The sequence below is a fragment of the Dama dama genome, chromosome 4, assembly GCF_033118175.1.
Source record: "Dama dama isolate Ldn47 chromosome 4, ASM3311817v1, whole genome shotgun sequence".
In the NCBI taxonomy this organism is placed as follows: Eukaryota; Metazoa; Chordata; class Mammalia; order Artiodactyla; family Cervidae; genus Dama; species Dama dama.
In genome coordinates this window covers 68,263,392-68,287,531 of record NC_083684.1, presented here as the reverse complement: position 1 = coordinate 68,287,531, position 24,140 = coordinate 68,263,392, and the positions used below count along the sequence as shown (strand labels likewise).

General features: G+C 42.8%; 1 protein-coding gene across 1 annotated transcript; it reads right to left on the bottom strand.

Moving 5' to 3' along the window:
• Window positions 1–9,832: 9,832 nt before the first annotated feature.
• Window positions 9,833–11,236, bottom strand: LOC133051944 (solute carrier family 2, facilitated glucose transporter member 3-like). The gene has a single exon (XM_061136623.1). The coding sequence runs from the start codon at window positions 11,234–11,236 to the stop codon at window positions 9,833–9,835; it is 1,404 nt and encodes a 467-aa protein (XP_060992606.1).
• Between the last annotated feature and the right edge of the window lie 12,904 nt (window positions 11,237–24,140).

Sequence of the window (24,140 nt, the reverse complement as noted above, 5' to 3'; positions counted from 1 at the left end):
TCACTATTGTTTGAGCACCACTCAAAAAAGAGTCACAGCCTGCAGACTTGATCTAACTTCCGAAATCCCACCTCTTCTCACACAAACACAGACAGGTCCCAGCTCCTGTTTTCATCTAGAAAATGGGTCTCTCCTCCCTCAGGCTGGAGCCAGGCTGACCCTCTGCACCCTGGGGTTGCAGAGGTCTCTTTGAGAGGATGTGAACTCAGCTCCCAGTCTCCTACAGAAGAGGTTGACCTGAGACTTACTGGATCCTTGGAGCAGAGCCTGGGGAACTGGGTCAGTCAGGGAGGCTGAGGTTAAGATGTGCAGGGCTGGAGCTGAGACATCTCTAAAAACTGAAGCAGGGAGTCCTGAGCACAGAAGACAGTCCTTACCCCTGGGTTGTTGGGGTGGAGATGGGGCTGGGTGGGCGGGGAGCATCTGCCGTGTTGCTATCAGCACTGACTTTTCTGTGGTTACCCTCAGGGGGTGGTTCCAAGATGGTTTGTGTGTGTGTGTGTGTGTGTGTGTGTATGTGTGTGTGTTAAAAGACACATAACATAAAATTGACTAGTTTAATCATTTTAAGTGTGCGGATCAGTCACGTAGGGCTTCCCTGATGGCTCAGCTGGTAAAGAATCTGCCTTCTATGCAGGAGACCTGGGTTCAATACCTGGGTTGGGAATCCCTGGAAAAGGGAACAGCTACACACTCCAGTACTCTGGCCTAGAGAATTCCATGGACTATACAGTCCATGGGATAGTAAAGAGTCAGACATGACTCAGCGACTTTCACTTTTCAGTCAAGTTAAATAGATTCATTTTTTTGTGCAAACAAACCAGGACTTTTTCTTCTGGCAAAACTGAAATTCTACCCACTCAACAAAAACCCCCTTTTCTCCTTTCCCAGTTCTTGGTAATTACCATTCTGTCTCTATGACCTGACCACTAGAGTGACTTCATTTCAGTAGAATCAAATAATATTAGTGCTTTCCTGTAAGGCTTATTTTACTTGGTAGAATATTTACTAGGTTCGTCCATGTTGTAGCATGTGTTAGAGTCCCCTTCCTTTTTTAATGCTGAAGAATACTTTATTGTAGGCACATACCACATTGGCTTATCCATTTTTTTGATCAATGAGCACTTGGGATGCTTTCATGCTTTATTTATTGTGAAAAATGCTGTTATGAACAGGAGTGTAAAAATATCTCTTCCAGAGTGTGTCTTCAATTCTCTTGGGTGTAGCCTCAGAAGTAGAATTGCTGGATCATATAGTTCTAAGATTTTTATCTGTTTGTGATAGAGAAAAGGTTCACATATTGAGGAATGGGGAACTCAATTTGTCTTGTACACGGTTCAGCCTGAACTGTGTGTGAACTAAGACAGCCTGTCAGACCCTCACAGGACATCTTCTTTAACCACTGAGGTAAAGGGCATCTGTTTTGAAGATAAGGATGATAATTCCCTTCTTATGGCATTCATGCTAACACTCCCTGGAAGATAAGGCTCCCTGCCCAGACACCAGGGTCCTGTAGTCTCCCTATGTACTAAGTCTGTCCTTGAAATCTTGAAGGAATGTACCCTGTTATATTTCTGTATGTTTTTTGTTTGGATGAGGATAAGACTGTGCTGAAAACCATGCTTTAATGGAGCAGTTAGTCAGAGCTAATTCCGAGTCTGTCCCCTCGAACTCATTTTGGTTCAAGTAAAACATTCCTATTCCACTAGAGATTGTTTATTTTCGTGTCTACTTGAATTCTTTTGATCATCGTAGACCTTAGTCAGAAAGGACTGTAAATCTGGGGATGCCACTCAAACCCTGCTCCCTCCCAGTCCTCTTACACCTCTCAGCTTCCCACAGTCTGCACATGACCTGAGAACACTCTTGTGTGTGGGGGGGTCTTCGTTGGTGGCTCAGTGGTAAAGAATCTGCCTGCAATGCAGGAGACACAAGAGACTCGGGTTCATTCCCTGGGTCGGCAAGATCCACTGGAGGAGGGTGTATTGCCGATCCTATTCATGACACCAGTTGTCTCACTGTTCACACTGTTTGCTGAACCCACGGTAGGTAAGGTGCAAGCTAAGAAGCTGGAAGGAGATGTGAGGAATTGTAGAAACTGCAGACACATTTATTCTCTCCTGGCTGGCATGGCAGCCATAACACAGCCTCTTTCCTGTCTGGTGCAGCAGCCATAACCATAACGTAGGTAAAATGGAGCCATAACATAACCTCATGTAACATAACCATGATGTTGCTGCCGTGTGGCCCTAATGCAGCAGCAACCAGGGCTTTCACGGTGAAGCTCTTACATGTGTCCTGCACACAGTAGCCCATGACCAGGTGAGTACGTCATGATGCACATGTGCAGTACTTTAAGTGATCTCAGCTGTTCAGTTCACTGGCTCAGTTGTGTCCAACTCTTTGTGACCGCATGGACTGCAGGATTCCAGGCCTCCCTGTCCATCACCAACTCCTGGAGCTTGCTTAAACTGATGTCCATTGAGTCGGTGATGCCATCCAACCATTCATGCTCTGTCATCTCCTTCTCCTCCTGCCTTCAATTTTTCCCAGCATTAGTCTTTTCCAATGGGTCAGTCAGTTCTTTGCATCAGGTGGCAAAAGTATTGGAGCTTCAGCTTCAGAATGACTCCTTTCAATGAAAATTCAGGATTGATTTCCTTTAGGATGACCTGGTTGGATCTCCTTGCAGTCCAAGGGGCTCTCAAGAGTCTTCTCCAACACCACAGTTCATATTCTTCACCACTCAACTTTCTTTGTGGCCCAGCTCTCACATCCACACATGACTACTGGGAAAAACATAGCTTTGACTAGATGGACCTTTGTTGGCAAAGTAATGTCACTCACCTAGAGCCAAACATCCTGGAATGTGAAGTCAAGTGGGCCTTAGAAAGCATCACTACAAACAAAGCTGGTGGATGTGATGGAATTCCAGTTGAACTATTTCAAATCCTGAAAGATGATGCTGTGAAAGTGCTGCACTCAATATGCCAGCAAATTTGGAAAACTCAGCAGTGGCCACAGGACTGGAAAAGGTCCATTTTCATTCCAATCCCCAAGAAAGGCAATCTCAAAGAATGCTCAAACTACCACACAATTGCACTCATCTCACACGCTACTAAAGTAATGCTCAAAATTCACCAAGCCAGGCTTCAGCAATACATGAACCGAGAACTTCCAGATGTTCAAGCTGGTTTTAGAAAAGGCAGAGGAACCAGAGATCAAATTGTCAATATCTGCTGCATCATCAAAAAAGCAAGAGAATTCCAGAAAAACATCTATTTCTGCTTTATTGACTATGCCAAAGCCGTCGACTGTGTGGATCACAATAAACTGTGGAAAATTCTGGAGGAGATGGGAATACCAGATCACCTGACCTGCCTCTTGAGAAACCTGTATGCAGGTGAGGAAGAAACAGTTAGAACTGGACATGGAACAACAGACTGGTTCCAAATAGGAAAAGGAGTACGTCAAGGCTATATATTGTCACCCTGCTTATTTAACTTATATGTAGAGTACATCATGAGAAACGCTGGGCTGGAAGAAGCAGAAGCTGGAATCAAGATTGCTGGGAGAAATATCAATAACCTCAGATATGCAGATGACACCACCCTTATGGCAGAAAGTGAAGAGGAACTAAAGAGCTTCTTGATGAAAGTGAAAGAGGAGAGTGAAAAAGTTGGCTTCATGCTCAACATTCAGAAAACTAAGATCATAGCATCCGGTCCCATCACCTCATGGGAAATAGATGGGGAGACAGTGGAAACAGTGACAGACTTTATTTTTTTGGGCTCCAAAATCACTGCAGATGGTGACTGCAGCCATGAAATTAAAAGACGCTTATTCCTTGGAAGGGATGTTTTGACCAACCTAGATAGCATATTAAAAAGCAGAGACATTACCTTGCCAAAGAAGGTCCGTCTGGTCAAGGTTATGGTTTTTCCCGTGGTCATGTATGGATGTGAGAGTTGGACTGTGAAGAAAGCTGAGCACCAAAAAATTGATGCTTTTGAACTGTGGTGTAGGAGAAGACTCTTGAGTCGCTTGGACTGCACGGAGATCCAACCAGTCCATTCTGAAGGAGATCAGTCCTGGGTGTTCATTGGAAGGACTGATGCTGAGGCTGAAACTCCAACACTTTGATCACCTCATGCAAAGAGTTGACTCATTGGAAAAGACCCTGATGCTGGGAGGGATTGGGAGCAGGAGGAGAATGGTATGATAGAGGATGAAATGGCTGGATGGCATCACCGACTCAATGGACGTGAGTTTGAGTAAACTCCGGGAGTTGGTGATGGACAGGGAGGCCTGGCGTGCTGTGATTCATGGGGTCGCAAAGAGTCAGACACGACTGAGTGACTGAACTGAACTGAACTGACACCTATGAGTGATCCAACCCAAATTGTCAATGATGCCAAGAATGGGAAACAATGGTCTGTGTCTTGCCTTTCTGCCTCTCACATCAGAGGCCATTCCAACCCTAATCCCCTACCATTCTGCCACCCAAGCCTTTCCCACCTCAGCTCCCCCTCCATACTCTGCTCTTCCCATTCTATCTCTGACCCCTGACTCACTGGTGACCAGAAGCACCAGGCCCAGGGTAAAAAAGTCTGGGTATATGGCCAGGAAAGAGGGCATATACGGAGAGAAAGTTTCCTGTAACACCTGAGAGATGTGGTTCCCAATGAGGCTGTCAAAGGTGTAGCTCCAGACTCGGGCTACAGTGGTGGTGTCTGCAGTGGCAGAGGGAATATTCATTGACAAACATAAGTAGGTTCCTAATACAGCCATGGGCTATATTTTTTGGAGGGAGGGAACCCAAACAAAATACCAAATCACAAAGAGATTCTTTTCAAGGGTTGGGATGGGAAAACCCAGATGGTTCACAAAGTTGTGTGTGTGTGTGAGTGTGAATGTGAGTGCACGTGTGTGCATGCTCTGTCTTGTCTGATTCATTGTGACCCCATGGCCTGTCGCCCTCCAGACTTCTCTGTCCATGGGATTTCCCAGGCAAGAATACTAGAGTGGGTTGCCATTTCCTATTCCAGGGGATCTTCCCTCCCAGGGATGGAACCCATGTCTCTTTTGTCTTTTGCACTGGCAGGCAGATTCTTTACCACTGCACCACCTGGGAAGCCTTCACAAAATAGGTCAGCTGTTTAATATGCTAGGAGGAGATCAATGTTATGCAAGAAGATGTCACAGGAAATTGGGACCAGGAGAACTGGAAAGAGAGTAGAAAATTTAAAACCAGATATAAGGGAAAATTCCCTGAAGGCAGCAGTCAAACAAAGACTTTGAAATGGTGAAAGGATGAGCCCATAGGACAAGCCTGCTTCTCACACACTGCTTACAGTTCCCTGACCCCTGGGTTCTTGGTCCATCATTTAAAGAAAGCAGGATAGAGTTGAATAGAATGACATGGTGGGAGTTTCCTGCCACTGTTATCCTCTTTACCCCACAAGGTGCATAACAGGGTTCTCATGAATGAGTGAAGAGTGAAGAACTATATCCCGCCTCCTTGTTTCCTGATCTTAAACCCACAACTCCCCCTGATCCATCATCTCACTAATGGCAAAGGACAGTATTAGGTTCCAGCCAGTAATGAAGGCACACAGTTGACCCATGGTGATGTAGCTGTAGAGATGTGCAGAACCAGAGTGAGGTACCTGGGCCCCAAACTCAGCATAGCAGAGCCCAGACATCTCAGAAGACAGGCCAGCCACCAAGAAGGAAATGGTGATCTTTGGTCCAGTGACAGACAGGGCCACTGCACCAGTGAGGATGTACACGCCAGCTCCCAGTGTTCTGCCCACACCCAAGGCCAGCAGGTCAAGGTGTTCAGATGAGCTTCCGGTCTCTTAGACTCCTCTAGGGATTCCAGCAGCTGCCTGTGGGGTAGTTTCTGAGCAAACTGTCTAACATACTGACGCAGCATCCTAGACATAATTGAGGAGGTTCTGTTCTGCAGAAGAAACAAGGCATAAAGCCATCAAGAATGTCATCTGACCTCGGCCCTGCCAGTTCAATTCCACAGGACAATGGAGTTGTGAGGGGCAGGTGATAAAAGGATATATTGGGCAAGTTCTCCATCTCTGAGCTTTGGTTTCTACAAACGCAAATGAAACTTTGAAAACATTTCAAAGTTATGGAAGTGTAAGAGGATTGAGGGGGGCAAAACATGCTGCATCAAAATGGGCCACATTACTGAAATGGACACAAACATTTTTAAGATGGCAAACTTTATGCTCTGTAGTATGCTACTACCATTTCCTAAATTGCTGCCATGGTAAATAATAGAGCCAGCTTCACAACCCACAATTGTGTGTTAGAGCAAATCTGATGGTAATTAATATAAGTCACCATACAGTGGAGAGGGTAACAGGCAGGAAGGCCAGGGGTCTCCAAACAGAGGAAATAGGCTGCCAGTGCCCGACATTTTTATCTCTCTTAAGTGGCAGGAGGAAACAAACCAGTGATATTTTTTTTTCTTCTCTATACAAATTTAAAAGGAGGTTTCTCTTAAAATGCTGTGTTGCCATGACACCTGGTTTCACCTGAAGCTAACTATTCTCAAACCTTGAGTCAAGCAATACATTTCTTTTTCTTATGGAAATGTTTGTCTTAAACTATGTTAATTTACCCCAGACTCTGTAAGTTCCGCCAAATGGCCCAATCTACTTACTCAGATATTGTTCCCCTAATCTATGTAAATAAAACTATTTGGTGGTAATCTGCCCTTCTACAAGATTCAAGTCAATCGTTTTATGGCCAGGGATGAATTATCTGGTGCCATTCTAAATTCTAAGACAGTCCTTTCTTTTCATTAACAGACTGTGAGTGACTATATAACTTTCAGCTAAAGAGTAGGAGGCGGGTACTCTTTCGGCCCCCTTCTGATGCCTATGTCAGAAGCTTTCTCTATCTCCTTTATACTTTAATAAAACTTTATTACACAAAAGCTCTGAGCGATCCAGCCTCGTCTCTGGCCCCGGAATGAATTCGTCTCCTCCTGAGGCCAAGAATCCTGCGTCTTATCGTTCAGCAACAACCTTTCACGGTCGTCTCTGAAGTATAACAATCTGGGGGTCCTCAAGTCCCTTATGTCATCCCCGTGTCCACAGAGAAGGAGTCCGCAGATACAGAGGGTCAACAGTATACAGGACACTGACATCAGTGTTTACATCACAAACCCTGTATAAGGGGAATGGTTACTATTATTTCTTTCTTTTTTTTTTGAAAGCAAGCAACACAATTTATGAAGTATGCAAGGCAACGCACTAAGGCTTTTCCATTTCATCTGTGCATAATGAACGAGTATGGCTATTTTCATTTGTACAAAACTCTCATATAAGAAACTTATTTAGGTTACAACAAATACTGAGCAGCCACACGGTGTTTAAAGCTGATTTGTTATTACAGAGGAAGATCCCCCTTTACACACACACAAAACCAAGCCTGTGATGTTACATATGTACATTCAGAATTTTATTTCAAAATGAAGAACCATAGTAACAATAATAGAAAAAATCCACTTGGAAATTATTCACAACCTTGTCACTGAGAACTGGGAAAAATTCCAAGCTGCACCACTGCCAACCCACTGGTCTGAGGAGTCAGAGCAGAGGTGCAGTTGGAGGACAGTCCCCCGTGACGGCAACGTCCTGTCCCAAGGCTCTGCAAGTTTTGTACCCAGAGCCTCAGCAACCAGAGGGAATGGTGAGAACTTAGAACCAAAATACTGTCATAGGCAGGGTTTGACAGAAGGGCTTGAAATATGTAAGCACCAAAGAGGGAAAGGGAGACCAAGCAACATAGGAAGGAGGGATGAAGAGCCCAGTCTCCACTTCTAAAAATACTGGATGATCCTGGAGGTGGCCGTGGGCTGTGGCAAATGTCATCCCTCCATCTCAGCAAAGCCTCTGGCCTCCCCAGATCTAGAAGCTTATTGTCCCCTTACGAATGCCTCCCTCTCCCCCACGATGCCCTTCCAGTGCACCCAGGAGGCATCATGTCTTGGTCTCACACTCTTTCCTGTCTTCTCCTGTTGTCTGAGTGGAGAGCGAGTCCCCCACTCTTAGTCTCAACATTTAGGGAGTTCTCTCTGTCCTCTCCAACAAGGAAAGGCAGCCAGATGAGATGGAACTCTGAAGTTTCAAAGAAGACCATTGACGCAGATTCCACCCCGCAGAGGCAGTGTTGTTTACATATACACGAATGAGTCTGAACACATTATACCCAATAGGGGCCTTAGGAACCTAACAAGATAACCAGCAACTGCTTCGTGACGGTGCACAGACGTTCACGCTCAGGTGTGGGCCTTGCCGCACATCCACACAGACCGTCATGTGTGGTCTAGAGGAAAGTTCAAGTCCCTCAGGGGGCACCTGACATAACACTATGGTAACATGGTAAGAAGGGTAACTTGACATGGTTACAGACATAAGCAGGCATGAGATGACCCTCATGTAATAAAACACGTCAAATGGATAATAATCATTCAGGAAAAGAAATTGTCTTCCAGTGCTGAGGTTACAAATTCCAAGTTAGCTACAAGTGTCTTTAAGTTCTTTTAAAGCTATGGCTTAAGGCAAAATAAAAATCAACATATAAAATCCTCTAAACAACAAACTGAAGAAATAATGAACCTCTACCAAGAACCAAGATTTTTGGTTGCTCACTTGAGAGGCTCTCCCACAAGATGGGTGATAGGAATATTTTTTTTTTTTATAGTGAGTATACTACAGAGAAAGAAGCTGCTTGGTCCAGTGAGGGGAGAGAGGATGTGTAGAAATAACCAACACTTCTCTGGGCTCCATCCAAAATTAGAACCCATAAACCCCTATTAGCTACAATGCCCACCTTAGCAATAATCCTAGATTTCAAGTAATACTACATATAATCTTAAACAAAGAAAAAAGTTCCAAAGGAAAACAATAACTTCTTTACACAGGCATATGACTTTTCTGAGAAAGTTGAGAGTTTTTATCTGAAGGATAGAAATTGTTGAGGCAACGTGCAAATCTCACACTGACCACATCATGCATCCTCCAATCATGCATGACCTTTCTCCCTAAATCCTTCCCTTCTAATTGCACCTTAACTTCTTTGGTATGAAATCTTCCACCCTATAACCTCTCTTGAAGCACCTCCCTCTAACCTCAATTTCCTTATGCTTTCATTATTTGGTAAAATTACTTTATATTTAAAAAATGAATATTTATGTAATAAAACCAGAAGATAAAGTAAATAAAACTCAAGTTAATTTGCTCAGCAGAGCTGTACAGAAGTGAAGGAGCTCTTATGGAATCCCTCTCTGCCCTCCACTCTTAAGTGTACCTGTTTCCTGGTGAGTCTGAGGTTGGGGGTAATGGTACGTTCTAGCCCACTCTGCAAAATGCCCTGAGGCAATTTTAGAACCTAAGGGAGCAGGAGCTGGCCACGTTGTCACATAACACGCGGCCAATCCCTCCTGAAATGAAGATAGGTTTACTTGGTCTCTCTCCTGAAATAAAGGTAGGTTTACTTGGTGTCTTCTGAGCTGAAGAAAATGTCCAAGAACTGAAAGTTTTAAAAGCCATTGAAGACAGTCTTGGGATCCTCTGAGTGCCCATTGAATGTGTGGCTGAGAAAGGAATGGAGTAGCAGCATTCAGAAACAGTCCTGGGTTACAAGCTGATGAGGTCTCCCTGCTTGCTCAGGGGGAGTCTGTTTTTTTGTGATGGGAGGGAGGTGAGTAGGAGGCACGTCTTAGGTGTTGGGTGTCCCTCGTGGGCTGGATGCTGTTCATCTCCATGATGGGGCCTTTCTCATCACGGGTTCCTGTTTGCACCTACCCTTCAAAGGCTGGTGTAATTTCCTCAAAAGTCCTGCCAGAGTTCTCAGGAACTTTGAAGAAGGTGAAGACCCAGAAGATAATGAGGAAGACAGTGAAGAAGATGAAAACGTAGGCACCTAAGTAGAACGTGGCCAAGGGGAAGAGCAGTCCAACCAAAAAGTTAGAGGTCCAGTTGGAGCAACCAGACACTGCCATGGCAGCTGGGCGGGATCCCTGGCCAAAGAGTTCAGCCACAATAAACCAGGGAATGGGGCCTGGGCCAATTTCAAAGAAGGCTACAAAGACCAGGATGGCCCCAATACAGATAAAGATCATCGAGCTATAATCATTCTTTAGTAACAAAGAAATCGTAATGAAGATGGAACAAAAAGCCATCCCTCCAAGGCCAATCAGGTGTAGAGTCCTCCTCCCAGCCCTTTCCACCAAGAACACAGACGCCACGGTGAAGATAGTGTTGACCACACCTGTGCTGATGGTGGCATAGACTGGCTCCTGGACACCTGCATCTTTGAAGGTTCCTGTCGAGTAGTAGAACACCGCGTTGATCCCAGAGAGCTGCTGGGAGAGCTGGAGCATGATGGAGATAATGATGGGTTGCCGGTAGGTGGGGGAGCGAAAGAGCTCTAGCACTGTGACTTGCTTCTCCTGTGACATCCGCACACTCTCATCCTTCATCTCCTGGATGTCCTGAGCCACGTCCTCGGTGCCCCAGAATCTCTGGAGGACCTCCTTTGCTTTCTCCTCCTCCTTTCTATTAATGAGCAAGAATCTAGGACTTTCAGGGCAAAATGGAAGGGCAGCGAGCTGGATGATGGCTGGTATGATGGTGAAGCCCAGGAGCAGAGGCCAGAGATCTTTAGTCCCCAAGATGACTTCTAGACCAAAGATCTGGGCCACCAGAATTCCAATAACAATGCCCAGCTGGTTGAGAGCACCAAAGGTGCCCCGTCGGGCAGTAGGCGAGATCTCTTTAATGTACATGGGCACGAATCCTGTACAGAGTCCGCAGAAGAGGCCAATAACCAGTCGGCCCATGATCAGCATTTCAACTGACTCTGCTATTTTGCAGAATCCCATAAGGCAGCCGCCAGCTATGGCCAACACGTTGACAATAAGCATTGAATTGCGTCTGCCAAATCGGTTGACAAAGAGTCCGACGGAGAGGGAACCGATCATACCACCCACGGAGAAGATGGCCACGGACAAGGACCACAGGAATGTGAGGAGCACCCTGGACGGGGGGGTTTCTGACTGCTCCTCCAAAGTGTAATTGAGAAAGTCCTTTATGATGGCCTCAGGAGCATTGATGACTCCAGAGTTGTAGCCAAACTGGAAAGAGCCTATGGTAGCAACTGAGATGGCGAAGATCAGAGGTGCGGTGACCTTCACGGTCCCCATGATCCTAATTTAATTCTTTTCAAATCTTCAATAAAGATCTAGGAGTGGGACTCCAGAGACCCCTCTTCCAGGCAGCAAAAGCTCCAAAATGTGCTCTCTTGGCGGCAAGTTTTCCTCAAGGTCCTCAGTCTATTATTTCTATATTAAAGAGTCTGGAAAGAGTCTTACAACCTCTAGACTTGATCCAATCCCCCCTCCCCACCTCTTCTCACACAAACACAATGGCTCTTAGCTTCTTCTGCTTTCATCTGGAAAATGGGTCTCTCCACCCTCAGTGAGGAGCCAGGCTGACCCCTCTGCACTCTGGGGTTGCTGGGGTCTCTTTGGGAGGATGTGAACTCAGCACACAGTCTCCTGCAGGAGAGGGTGACCCGAGACTTACTGGATCCTTGGAGCAGAGCCTGGAGCACTGGGTCAGTCAGTGGGGCTGAGTTTAAGCCATGCGGGGCTGGAGCTGAGACATCTCCAAGAACCAAAGCAGGGAGTCCTGAGCACAGAAGACAGTCCTCACCCCTGGGTTGCTGGGGTGGAGTTGGGGCTGGGTGGGCAGGGAGCAGTGTTACTATCAGCCCGGACTCTTCTGTGGTTACCCTCTGGTGGGGGGTGGTTCTGAGTGGTTTTTTTTTTTTAATGTGTGGTAAAATACCCATAACACAAAATTGACCATTTTAAAGTCTGCAGGTCAGTTGTGTTAAGTACCTTCAAATTTTGTGCAAACTTCAGAAGTTTTTCATCTTGCAAAAATGTCAGTTCTGCTCCATTCAACAGTAATTCCCATTTCCTGTTCACAGTTCCTGGCAATTATCCTTCTACTTTCTGTCTCTATGAATCTGACTACTCCAGGTACTTTATTTTAAGTGGAGTCATTCAAAATTTCTCCTTTCCTGTCAGGCTTATTTTACCTAGTGAAATGTCCATAAGGTCATCCCTATTGTATCTTGTGTTAGAATTCCTTTTCTTTTTAATGGTGAACAATACTCTATTGTGGGTACCTACCATATTGGCTTATCCATTCTTTGATCAGTGGAAAACTTGGGTTGCTCTCATGCTTTAGTTATTGCGAAAAGTGCTGTGAACAGGAATTTGCAAATATCTCTTCCAGAGTGTGCATTCAATTCTTCTGCATACATCATCAGAAGGAGAATCACTGTTGTAAGATTTTTATCTGCTTGTGATGGAGAAGATGTTCACATATTGAGGTATGGGGACTTCATTTTGACTTATAATACATGATTCAGCCTAAACTTCATGTAAAGTAAACCTTCACAGAATGTCTTCTTTAACAACTGAGGTAAAGAGCATCTGTTTTGAAGATAAGGATGAGTAACTCCCTCCTCATGGCATCAGTGTTAGCGCTCCCTGGGAGATAAGGTTCCCTTCCCAGTCACCAGGGAGCTGCCGTCTTGCTGTCTGTGTATGAAGTCTGTCTGTTTTGAAAGCTTGAAGGAATACATCCTGTCATGTTGATGTATGTCCTTTGCTTGGATGAGGTAGAAGACTGTGCTGGACACCATGCTTCAGCAGAGCAGTTCCTCAGAGCTATAGAGACACTGTCTCCCTTGCTACAGTCTGCAGTTTGGCTCAAAGAAAACTGTTTCCTATTTCAGCTTTGTACTTTTCATTGGCCATTTCTGTGAACACTTGAATTCATTTGATCATCAGGGAACCTAGGAAATGTGGGCTGTAAGGCCCAGGACCCCACTCAAGCCTGCTCTCTCCCAGTCCCCTTAAACGACCTGCCTCCACACAGTCTGCACCTGACCTGAGACACCCCAGTGTATGGACCTCCAAGCTCAGCTGTGCCCCAACCAGGAGAAGGGAGCTTAACATCTCCCTTGAATTGATGTCAATTCAAGCAACACAAACATTAAACAAGCACTGTGCTTTGTTCAGTCTTGAACAACTGATGGCAGAGGATAAAGGGGATGTGACTTGGTCTTTCTTAGGGAGTTCTGTAGCTGGGAGAGCTGAGCACAGAGATGGAGAAGTGATACTTGATGTGAGAGGTCAGGAGCTCTGCTCCTCATGATGGAAAACCTGGGAGCAGGAAGTGGAGTGATGAGGGGGTGATGGTGGTACTGGTAAAGGGTTGACTAGATTCTGATCTCCATCAAATGACCCACAGGCTAAAACACTGAGCACAAACCAGCAACATGGGTCTTAAATATAACTAGTTGACTATTACATTAACTTCTTTAAAAGTTGAAATACAGTTGATTTGCAGGATTATCATTTTGTTTTTATAGCCAACCACACAAGAGGGGTGAATAGATTAAGCTATTGTGGAGAGTTTTAGTTGTTTTTCTGGCTGAGTAGTATATCACTGTATGTACACACACACACACACACACATAAATATTTATATGACATCTTCTTTATCCATTCATCTGACTTAAAAAAATAATTTATTTATATTACTTTTGGCTGTGCTGGGTCTTCCTTGTTGCATGTGGGCTTTTTCTAGTTTTAGCAAGTAGGGGCTACTCTCTAGTTGCAGTGAACAAGCTTCTCATTGTGGGGTTTTTCTTGTTGCAGAGGATGGTTTCTATTTGCAAGGGCTTCAGTAGTTGCAGGATGCGGGTTCAGTAGTTGTGGTTCACAGGCTTAGTTTCCACATGGCATGTAGGATGTTCCTGGACTAGGCATCATGTATCTGTGTACCCTGCATTGGAAGGCAAATGGACCACTAGGGAAGCCCTATCCATTCATCTGTTGATGGATACTTAGGTGGCTTCCATTTGTTGGCAATTGTGAGTAATGCTGCTATGAACATTGAAGGGCATGCGTCTTTTCAAATTAGTGTTTTTGTTTTTATTGGATATATACTCAGGAGTGGACTTGCTGGGTCAGATGGTAGTTCCAATTTTAGTTTTTTGAGAAACCTCCATATTGTTTTTTATAGTGTTTGCACAAATTCACATTCCCAACAACAGCGTATGAGGGTCCCCATTTGTCCAAATCTGCCTTCTGCTCTCCTGGGTTTTGTCTTCATATGTGGTACTTAAACTAATCTATCTTCCCAAGGTATGTCTCAATAACTGGCAAGTAGGTTTATGGTACTGGGTCATTATGCTCCCTCCCCATTACAGAGTCAAGAGATCCATGTTAGCAGGATACCAAGATAGCTGGTGGCAAAGTCTTTGGGAATCTTGGTTCCTAGCCCAAGGATATATGTAAACAGAAATATACTTAGAAATCTATAAGCCACTATTGCTCAAATAACTGAAGAAACCACAAATAGAATGTAGCACAACAGACATACCTAAAATCCTCAGCCAAAGTAGGTTTTAGAGAGTAGAATTGCCCTAGATTTTCCACTGGCCAAACAAGAAGGCATTATACTATTACTCACATGACTTCCTTGACTTACATTACTACCTCAGAAGACATTGAGACACACATAGAAAAAATTTTCCAAGGGGCAAAATGGTTGCAAAATGTAACATAGACTGACCCTTTCAATGACCTGATTAGTTGGTTCCCCTTGGGGCTAGGCAAATTTCCCACACTTCTTTATAGATGATTATTGTTTTAATATTATCCTTTCCCTAGCTATCAAGTTACTCATGACATATATCCCCATCTGCTTAAAGTCTGCTGTCAAAACCACACATACAAATGATTGTACAGGAAACCGAGATGATGGACCAAATGTATAATCTATAAAATGGCTTCCCACATGGGTCTGTGGTAAAGAATTCACTTGCCAATGCAGGAGATGTGCGTTTGTTCGCTGGGTTGGGAAGATCCCCTGGAGAAGGGAACGGCAACCCACTGCAGGGTTCTTACCTGGAGAATCCCTTGGATGGAGGAACCTGGCAGGCTACAGTCCATGTCACAAAGAGTCAGACACAACTGAGTGAACGTGCCCACACCCACACACACATCTATAAAACATTTCTCCATCAGTATATACACATGTATGTTGTTTACCACATTTTAATTAATTTACCCATTTATAAAGTTCTATACATTATGTACTGTTTTAATACAAACACTTTACATAGACACACATTTTATGAATATTAATACATATGTGAGTGCTAATTACATATAAATTGAATATAAAGATACATACATATTTACAGATATACGTTTCTTTGTTGTGCTTTGCAAATACTGCATTTTTCACTTTTTTACAGTTGAAGCTTTATGGCAACCTTGAGTCATCAGATGATGGTAAGCACTTCTTAGCAATAACATCTTTAAAAATAAGGTATGTACATTGTTTAATTAAAGACAAGGCTATAGCACACTGAACAGACTACAGTGTAGTGTGAAATAACTTATATGCCCTGGGAAATCAAAGAATTGAATGACTCTATTGCCACTTCTCCTTATTGCAGTGGTTTGGAACCCAATCTCCAAGGTATGTCTACATTAACCCTCCACTTTGGGTCATATCATTTAACTGTTACAGAAAGTGCATCATTTTTCCTTGCTGGAAAATTGTCCACATTCTGGTTTTGGCTAATAGTGTTTTTGGCTGAAACTCTTAGGTCTCCTATGAACTAGCAGTTGACCTAGAAGCTTGAGTACATTCTGACTCAACTTCTCATCAAGATTCTTTCATGGACAGTAATCTGTGTTGCCTGTTACAGCACACTGGGTAACACAGAACACCTCGTTGTCCCCCAGAGGTAAGGGAAGAACAGCAATCAGGTGATGTCAGCCTCTTCCATCAAAGTTTTACTCAAAAGAATCAGTCTCCACAAACTGCTTTCTAAGTCTGTTATCTCAGAACTTGTAAGATATTGTATGTCCTAATTCTGTTCATCCTCATCTGTTTTTAAATTAATCTAATAACTTGTACTCAATATCTTGACCTCCATCCCTCGTTTGCTCTGCATCAGCTGTTCATTCCCACCAACAGTCCTCTACTTCATTATTACCAATGTCTTCAATGTCCATAAGCCCAATTTAAACATTAATTCTGAAGGAACACATTTTAATCTTGTCTCTCCAATTTCACTTCCTTTTAGTTCTATGCAACTGTAGCCATTTATCAACTAACCATTACTTCCCATCCACTTCCTTCTCCTCTGGCTAAGTAGGAGTATTTTTTCAATAAAGAACTTTCCCCCATCAACTCTGTTGTGTAACTCTAAGAGTATGTGACTGGCTTCCCTGGTGGCTCAGTCAGTTAAGAATCCACCTGTAATGCAGGAGACATGAGTTCGATCGCTGGGTCGGGAAGATTCCCTGGAGAAGGAAATGGCAACCCACTCCAGTATTCTTGCCTGGAGAATCCCATGGACAGAGGAGCCTGGCGGGCTACAGTCCATGGAGTCACAAAGAGTTGGACATGACTGAGCGACTAAACCACCACCACTACACTATAACTCAGTGAAGTTGGGGACGGATAAAAATGACTGTTTTGCTTTATCATTATGAAATGATCCAATTTATCAGTGAGTATTTTCTTTTTCTTAAAGTCTACTTTGTTTGATATTAATATAGCTGTCTTGGCTTTCTAGTATTATGTTTGCATGTTATATCTGCTCCCTTACTGTTACTTCCAACCTATTTGTATGCTAATATGTAAAGTGTAACTCTTGACAAAATATGTAGTTATGTGTGTTTCCTTTAGAAGTTTCAATCTCTGTGTTTTTGCCGGAATTAGGTACAAGAAGATGTTTCTTATGTGCATGTTAATATTTTATTTCTTCCTCTAGTTGCTGGTTATGTTGCTGTGCTTTCTTTGTGAAAAATCATCTTGTTGCTCACTTCTGAAGCATGCACTTTTCTATATGAATAAAGGGAAAGACTCAGTCGTGTCCGACTCTTTGCAACTGCAGGCCAGAATACTGGAGTAGGTAGCCTTTCCCTTCTCCAGGGAATCTTCCCAACCCAGGGGTTGAACCCAGGTCTCCCGCATTGCAGGCGGATCCTTTCCCAACTGAGCCACAAGAACACTGTGGAAGCCCAAGAATACTGGAGTGGGTAACTTATCCCTTCTCCAGTGGATCTTCCTGACCCAGGGATCTATATGAATATAATGCTTTTAAAAATTTGCTTACAAATTGTAAAATATCAAAGTCATTTTGTCCACTGGCAAAAATACACAGCTGTAAATGCATTCCACCTTCATACTCCATTGAGGCTCAAAGTGTCTGTCTCTCTCTCTTTTTTTTCCATTTATTTTTATTAGTTGGAGGCTAATTACTTTACAATATTGTAATGGTTTTTTGCCATACCTTGACATGAATCAGCCATGGATTTACATGTGTTCCCCATCCCGATTCCCCCCCCCGCCCCCCCCCCCCCCCCCCGCAATCCTGTCCCTCTGGGTCTTCCCAGTACACCAGCCCTGAGCACTTGTCTCATGCATCCAACCTGGGCTGGTGATCTGTTTCACCCTTGATAGTATATTTGTTTCAATGCTGTTCTCTCAGAACATCCCACCCTCGCCTTCTCCCACAGAGTCTAAAATTCTGTTCTGTACATCTGTGTGTCTTTTTCTGTCTTGTATATAGGGTTACTGTTACCATCTTTTTAAATTCCATATGTATGTGTTAGTATACTGTATTGGTCTTTATCTTTCCAGCTTACTTCACTCTGTATAATGAGCTCCAGTTTCATCCATCTCGTTAGAACTGATTCAAATGAATTCTTTTTAATGGCTGAGTAATATTCCAGAGTGTGTATGTACCACAGCTTCCTTATCCATTCATCTGCTGATGGGCATCTAGGTTGCTTCCATGTCCTGGCTATTATAAACAGTGCTGCGATGAACACTGGGGTACACGTGTCTCTTTTAGATCTGGTTTCCTCAGTGTGTATGCCCAGATGTGGGATTGCTGGGTCATATGGCAGTTCTATTTCCAGTTTTTTAAGAAATCTCCACACTGTTCTCCATAGTGGCTGTACTAGTTTGCATTCCCACCAACAGTGTAAGAGGGTTCCCTTTTCTCCACACCCTCTCCAGCATTTATTGCTTGTAGACTTTTGGATAGCAGCCATTATGACTGGTGTGTAATGGTACCTCATTGAGGTTTTGATTTGCATTTCTTTGATAATGAGTGATGTTGAGCATCTTTTCATGTGTTTGTTAGCCATCTTTATGTCTTCTTCGGAGAAATGTCCGTTTAGATCTTTGGCCCATTTTTTGATTAGGTCATTTATTTTTCTGGAATTGAGCTGCAGGAGTTGCTTGTATATTTTTGAGGTTAATCCTTTGTCTCTTGCTTCATTTGTTATTATTTTCTCCCGTTCTGAAGGCTGTCCTTTCACCTTGCTTGTAGTTTCCTTTGTTGTGCAAAAGCTTTTAAGTTTCATTAGGTCCCATTTATTTATTTTTGCTTTTGTTTCCAATATTCTGGGAGGTGGGTCATAGAGGATGCTGCTGTGATTTATGTTGGAGAGTGTTTTACCTTTGTTCTCCTCTAGGAGTTTTATAGTTTCTGGTCTTACATTTAGATCTTTAATCCATTTTGAGTTTATTTTTGTGTACGGTGTTGGAAGGTGTTCTAGTTTCATTCTTTTACTAGTGGTTGACCAGTTTTCCTAGCACCACTTGTTAAAGAGGTTGTCTTTTTTTCCAATGTATATTCTTGCCTCCTTTGACGAAGATAATGTGTCCATAGGTACGTGGGTTTATCTCTGGGCTGTCTATTCTGTTCCATTGATCTATATATCTGTCTTTGTGTTAGTACCATACTGTCTTGATGACTGTGGCTTTGTAGTAGAGTCTGAAGTCAGGCAAGTTGATTCCTCCAGTTCCATTCTTTTTTCTCAAGATGGCTTTGGCTATTTGAGGTTTTTTGTACTTCCGTACGAATTGTGAAATTATTTGTTCTAGTTCTGTGAAGAATACCGTTGGTAGCTTGATAGGAATTGCGTTGAATCTATAGATTGCTTTGGGCAGTATAGTCATTTTCACTGTATTGTTTCTTCCAATCCATGAACGCGGTATATTTCTCCATTTATTTGTGTCTTCTTTGATTTCTTTCATCAGTGTTTTATAGTTTTCTATGTATAGGTCTTTTGTTTCTTTAGGTAGATATACTCCTAAGTATTTTATTCTTTTTGTTGCAATGGTGAATGATATTGTTTCCTTCATTTCTCTTTCTGTTTTCTCCTTGTTAGCGTATAGGAATGCAAGGGATTTCTGTTTGTTAATTTTATATCCTGCAACTTTACTATATTTATTGACTAGCTCTAGTAACTTTCTGGTAGAGTCTTTAGGGTTTTCTATGTAGAGGATCATGTCATCTGCAAACAGAGTTTCACTTCTTTTCCTATCTGGATTCCTTTTATTTCTTTTTCTTCTCTGATTGCTGTGGCCAAACTTCCAAAACTATGTTGAATAGTAGTGGTGAGAGTGGGCACCCTTGTCTTGTTCCTGATTTTAGGGGAAATGCTTTCAATTTTTCTCCATTGAGGATAATCTTTGCTGTGGGTTTGTCATATATAGTTTTTATTATATTGAGGTATGTTCCTTCTATTCCTGCTTTCTGGAGAGTTTTAATCATAAGTGAGTGTTGAATTTTTTCAAAGGCTTTTTCTGCATCGTTTGAGATAATCATGTGGTTTTTATCTTTCAATTGTTAATGTGGTGTATTACATTGATTGATTTGCAGATATTAAAGAATCCTTGCATTTCTGGGATAAGGCCCACTTGGTCATGATGTATGAACTTTTTAATATGTTGTCGGATTCTGTTTGCTAAAATTTTGTTAAGGACTTTTGTATCTATGTTCATCAGTGATATCAGCCTGTAGTTTTCTTTTTTTTGTAGCATCTTTGTCTGGTTTTGGAATTAGGGTGGTGGTGGTCTCATAGAATGAGTTTGGAAGTTTACCTTCTTCTGCAATTTTCTGGAAGAGTTTGAGCAAGATAGGTGTTAGCTCTTCTCTAAATTTTTGGTAGAATTCGGCTATGAAGCCTTCTGGCCCTGGGCTTTTGTTTCCTGGAAGAGTTCTGATTACAGGTTCGATTTCCTTGCTTGTGATGGGTCTGTTAAGATCTTCTATTTCTTTCTGGTTCAGTTTTGGAAAGTTATACTTTTCTAAGAATTTGTCCATTTCTTCCAAGTTGTCCATTTTATTGGCATAAAGCTGCTGGTAGTAGTCTCTTATGATCCTTTGTATTTCAGTGTTGTCTGTTGTGATTTCTCCATTTTCATTTCTAATTTTGTTGATTTGGTTCTTCTCCCTTGGTTTCTTCATGAGTCTTGCTAACGGTTTGTCAATTTTGTTTATCTTTTCAAAAAACCAGCTTTTAGCTTTGTTGATTTTTGCTATGGTCTCTTTTGTTTCTTTTGCATTTATTTCTGCCCTAATGTTTAAGATTTCTTTCCTTCTACTAACCCTGGGGTTCTTCATTTCTTCCTTCTTTAGTTGCTTTAGGTGTAGAGTTAGGTTATTTATTTGACTTTTTTCTTGCTTCTTGAGGTAAGCCTGTAACGCTATGAACCTTCCCCTTAGCACTGCTTTTACAGTGTCCCATAGGTTTTGGGTTGTTGTGTTTACATTTTCATTCATTTCTATGCATATTTTGATTTGTTTTTTGATTTGCTCTATGATTTGTTGGTTATTCAGGAGTGTGTTATTTAGCCTCCATATGTTTGAATTTTTAATAATTTTTTTCCTGTAATTGAGATCTAATCTCACTGCACTGTGGTCAGAAAAGATGACTGGAATGACTTCAATTTTTTCTGAATTTACCAAGGCTAGATTTATGGCCAAGGATGTGATCTATTCTGGAGAAGGTTCCGTGTGCACTTGAGAAAAAGGTGAAGTTGATTGTTTTGGGGTGAAATGTCCTATAGATATCAATTAGGTCTAGCTGGTCCATTGTGTCATATAAAGTTTGTGTTTCCTTGTTAATTTTCTGTTTAGTTGATCTGTCCATAGGTGTGAGTGGGGTATTAAAGTCTCCCACTCTTATTGTGTTACTATTAATTTCCTCTTTCATACTCGTTAGCATTTGCCTTACATATTGTGGTGCTCCTATGTTGGGTGCGTATATATTTATAATTGTTATATCGTCTTCTTGGATTGATTCTTTGATCATTATGTAGTGTCCTTCTTTGTCTCTTTTCACAGCCTTTATTCAAAAGTCTATTTTATCTGATATGAGTATTGCGACTCCTGCTTTCTTTTGGTGTCCGTTTGCGTGAAATATTTTTTTCCAGCCCTTCAATTTTCGTCTGTACGTGTCCCTTGTTTTGAGGTGGGTCTCTTGTAGACAGCCTATATAGGGGTCTTGTTTTTGTATCCATTCAGCCAGTCTTTGTCTTTTGGTTGGGGCATTCAACCCATTTACATTTAAGGTAATTATTGATAGATATGGTCCCGTTGCCATTTACTATGTTGTTTTGGGTTCACGTTTATACAACCTTTCTGTGTTTCCTGTCTGGAGAAGATCCTTTAGCATTTGTTGAAGAGCTGGTTTGGTGGTGCTGAATTCTCTCAGCTTTTGCTTGTCTGTAAAGCTTTTGAATTCTCTTGAATTCTCCTTCATATCTGAATGAGATCCTTGCTGGGTACAGTAATCTAGGTTGTAGGTTATTCTCTTTCATTACTTTAAGTATGTCCTGCCATTCCCTTCTGGCCTGAAGGGTTTCTATCGATAGATCAGCTGTTGTTATGGGAATCCCTTTGTGTGTTATTTGTTGTTTCTCCCTTGCTGCTTTTAATATTTGTTCTTTGTGTTTGATCTTTGTTAATTTGATTAATATCTGTCTTGGGGTGTTTCACCTTGGGTTTGTTCTGTTTGGGACTCTGGGTTTCCTGGACTTGGGTGGCTATTTCCTTCCCCATTTTAGGGAAGTTGTCAGCTATTATGTCCTCGAGTATTTTCTCATGGCCTTTCTTTTTGTCTTCTTCTTCTGGGACTCCTATGATTCGAATGTTGGGGCGTTTCACATTGTCACAGAGGTCCCTGAGGTTGTCCTCTCCCCTTCCTTGTCAATGCTGAAGAATACTTTATTGTAGGCACAGACCACATTGGCTTATCCATTTTTTTGATCAATGAGCACTTGGGTTGCTTTCATGCTTTATTTATTGTGAAAAATGCTGCTATGAACAGGAGTGTAAAAATCTCTCTTCTAGAGTGTATCTTCAACTCTCTTGGGTGTAGCCTCAGAAGTAGAATTGCTGGATCGTATAGTTCTAGGATTTTTATCTGGTTGTGATAGAGAAAATGCTCACGTATTGAAGAATGGGGAACTCAATTTGTCTTGTACACGGTTCAGTCTGAACTGTGTGTGGCCTAAGACAGCCTGTCAGACCCTCACAGTACATCTTCTTTAACCACTGAGGTAAAGGGCATCAGTTTTGAAGATAAGGATGATAATTCCCTTCTTATGGCATTCATGCTAACACTCCCTGGAAAATAAGACTCCCTGCCCAGACACCAGGGTCCTGTCGTCTCCCTATGTACCAAGTCTATCTCTTGAAACCTTGAAGATATATACCCTGTTATATTGCTGTATGTTTTTTGTTTGGATGAGGATAAGACTGTGCTGAAAACCATGTTTTAATGGAGCAGTTAGTCAGAGCTAATTCCGAGTCTGTCCCCCAGACTCTAATACTCGTTTTGGTTGAAGTAAAACATTCCTATTCCCACTAGAGATTGTTTATTTTCATGTCTACTTGAATTCTTTTGATCATCGTAGACCTTAGTCAGAAAGGACTGTAAATCTGGGGATGCCACTCAAAGCCTGCTCCCTCCCAGTCCTCTTACACCTCTCAGCTTCCCACAGTCTGCACATGACCTGAGAACACCCCAGTGTGTGTGTGTGTGTGTGTTGGGGGGGGGGGGTCTTCCTTGGTGGCTCAGTGGTAAGGAATCTGCCTGCAATGCAGGAGACACAAGAGACTCGGGTTCGGTCCCTGGGTCGGCAAGATGCGCTGGAGGAGGGTGTATTTCTGATCCTATTCATGACACCAGTTGTCTCACTGTTCACACTGTTCACTGAACCCACAGTAGGTAAGGTGCAAGCTAAGAAAATGGAAGGAGATGTGAGAAATTGTAGAAACTGCAGACACATTTATTCTCTCCTGGCTGGCATGGCAGCCATAACACAGCCTCTCTCCTGTCTGGTGCAGCAGCCATAACCATAACATAGGTAAAATGGAGCCATAACATAACCTCATGTAACATAACCATGATGTTGCTGCCGTGTGGCCCTAATGCAGCAGCACCAGGGCTTTCACGGTGAAGCTCTTACATGTGTCCTGCACACAGTAGCCCATGACCAGGTGAGTACGTCATGATGCACATGTGCAGTACTTTAAGTGATCTCAGCGGGTCAGTTCACTGGCTCAGTTGTGTCCAACTCTTTGTGACCCCATGGACTGCAGGATTCCAGGCCTCCCTGTCCATCACCAACTCCTGGAGCTTGCTCAAACTGATGTCCATTGAGTTGGTGATGCCATGCAACCATTCATCCTTTGTCATCTCCTTCTCCTCCTGCCTTCAACTTTTCCCAGCATTAGTCTTTTCCAATGAGTCAGTCAGTTCTTTGCATCAGGTGGCAAAAGTATTGGAGCTTCAGCTTCAGAATCATTCCTTTCAATGAATATTCAGGACTGATTTCCTTTAGGATGACCTGGTTGGATCTACTTGCAGTCCAAGGGGCTCTCAAGAGTCTTCTCCAAAACCACAGTTCAAAAGCACCAATTCTTCACCACTCAACTTTCTTTGTGGCCCATCTCTCACATCCATACTTGACTACTGGACAAACCATAGCTTTGACTAGGCAGACCTTTGTTGGCAAAGTAATGTCACTCACCTAGAGCCAGACATCCTGGAATGTGAAGTCAAGTCGGCCTTAAAAAGCATCACTACGAACAGAGCTAGTGGATGTGATGGAATTCCAATTGAGCTATTTCAAATCCTGAAAGATGATGCTGTGAAAGTGCTGCACTCAATATGCCAGCAAATTTGGAAAACT

Bases quoted from the DNA above. Each gene is read 5' to 3' on its own strand.
- LOC133051944 (XM_061136623.1), bottom strand. From the start codon at position 11,236: ATGGGGACCGTGAAGGTCACCGCACCTCTGATCTTCGCCATCTCAGTT.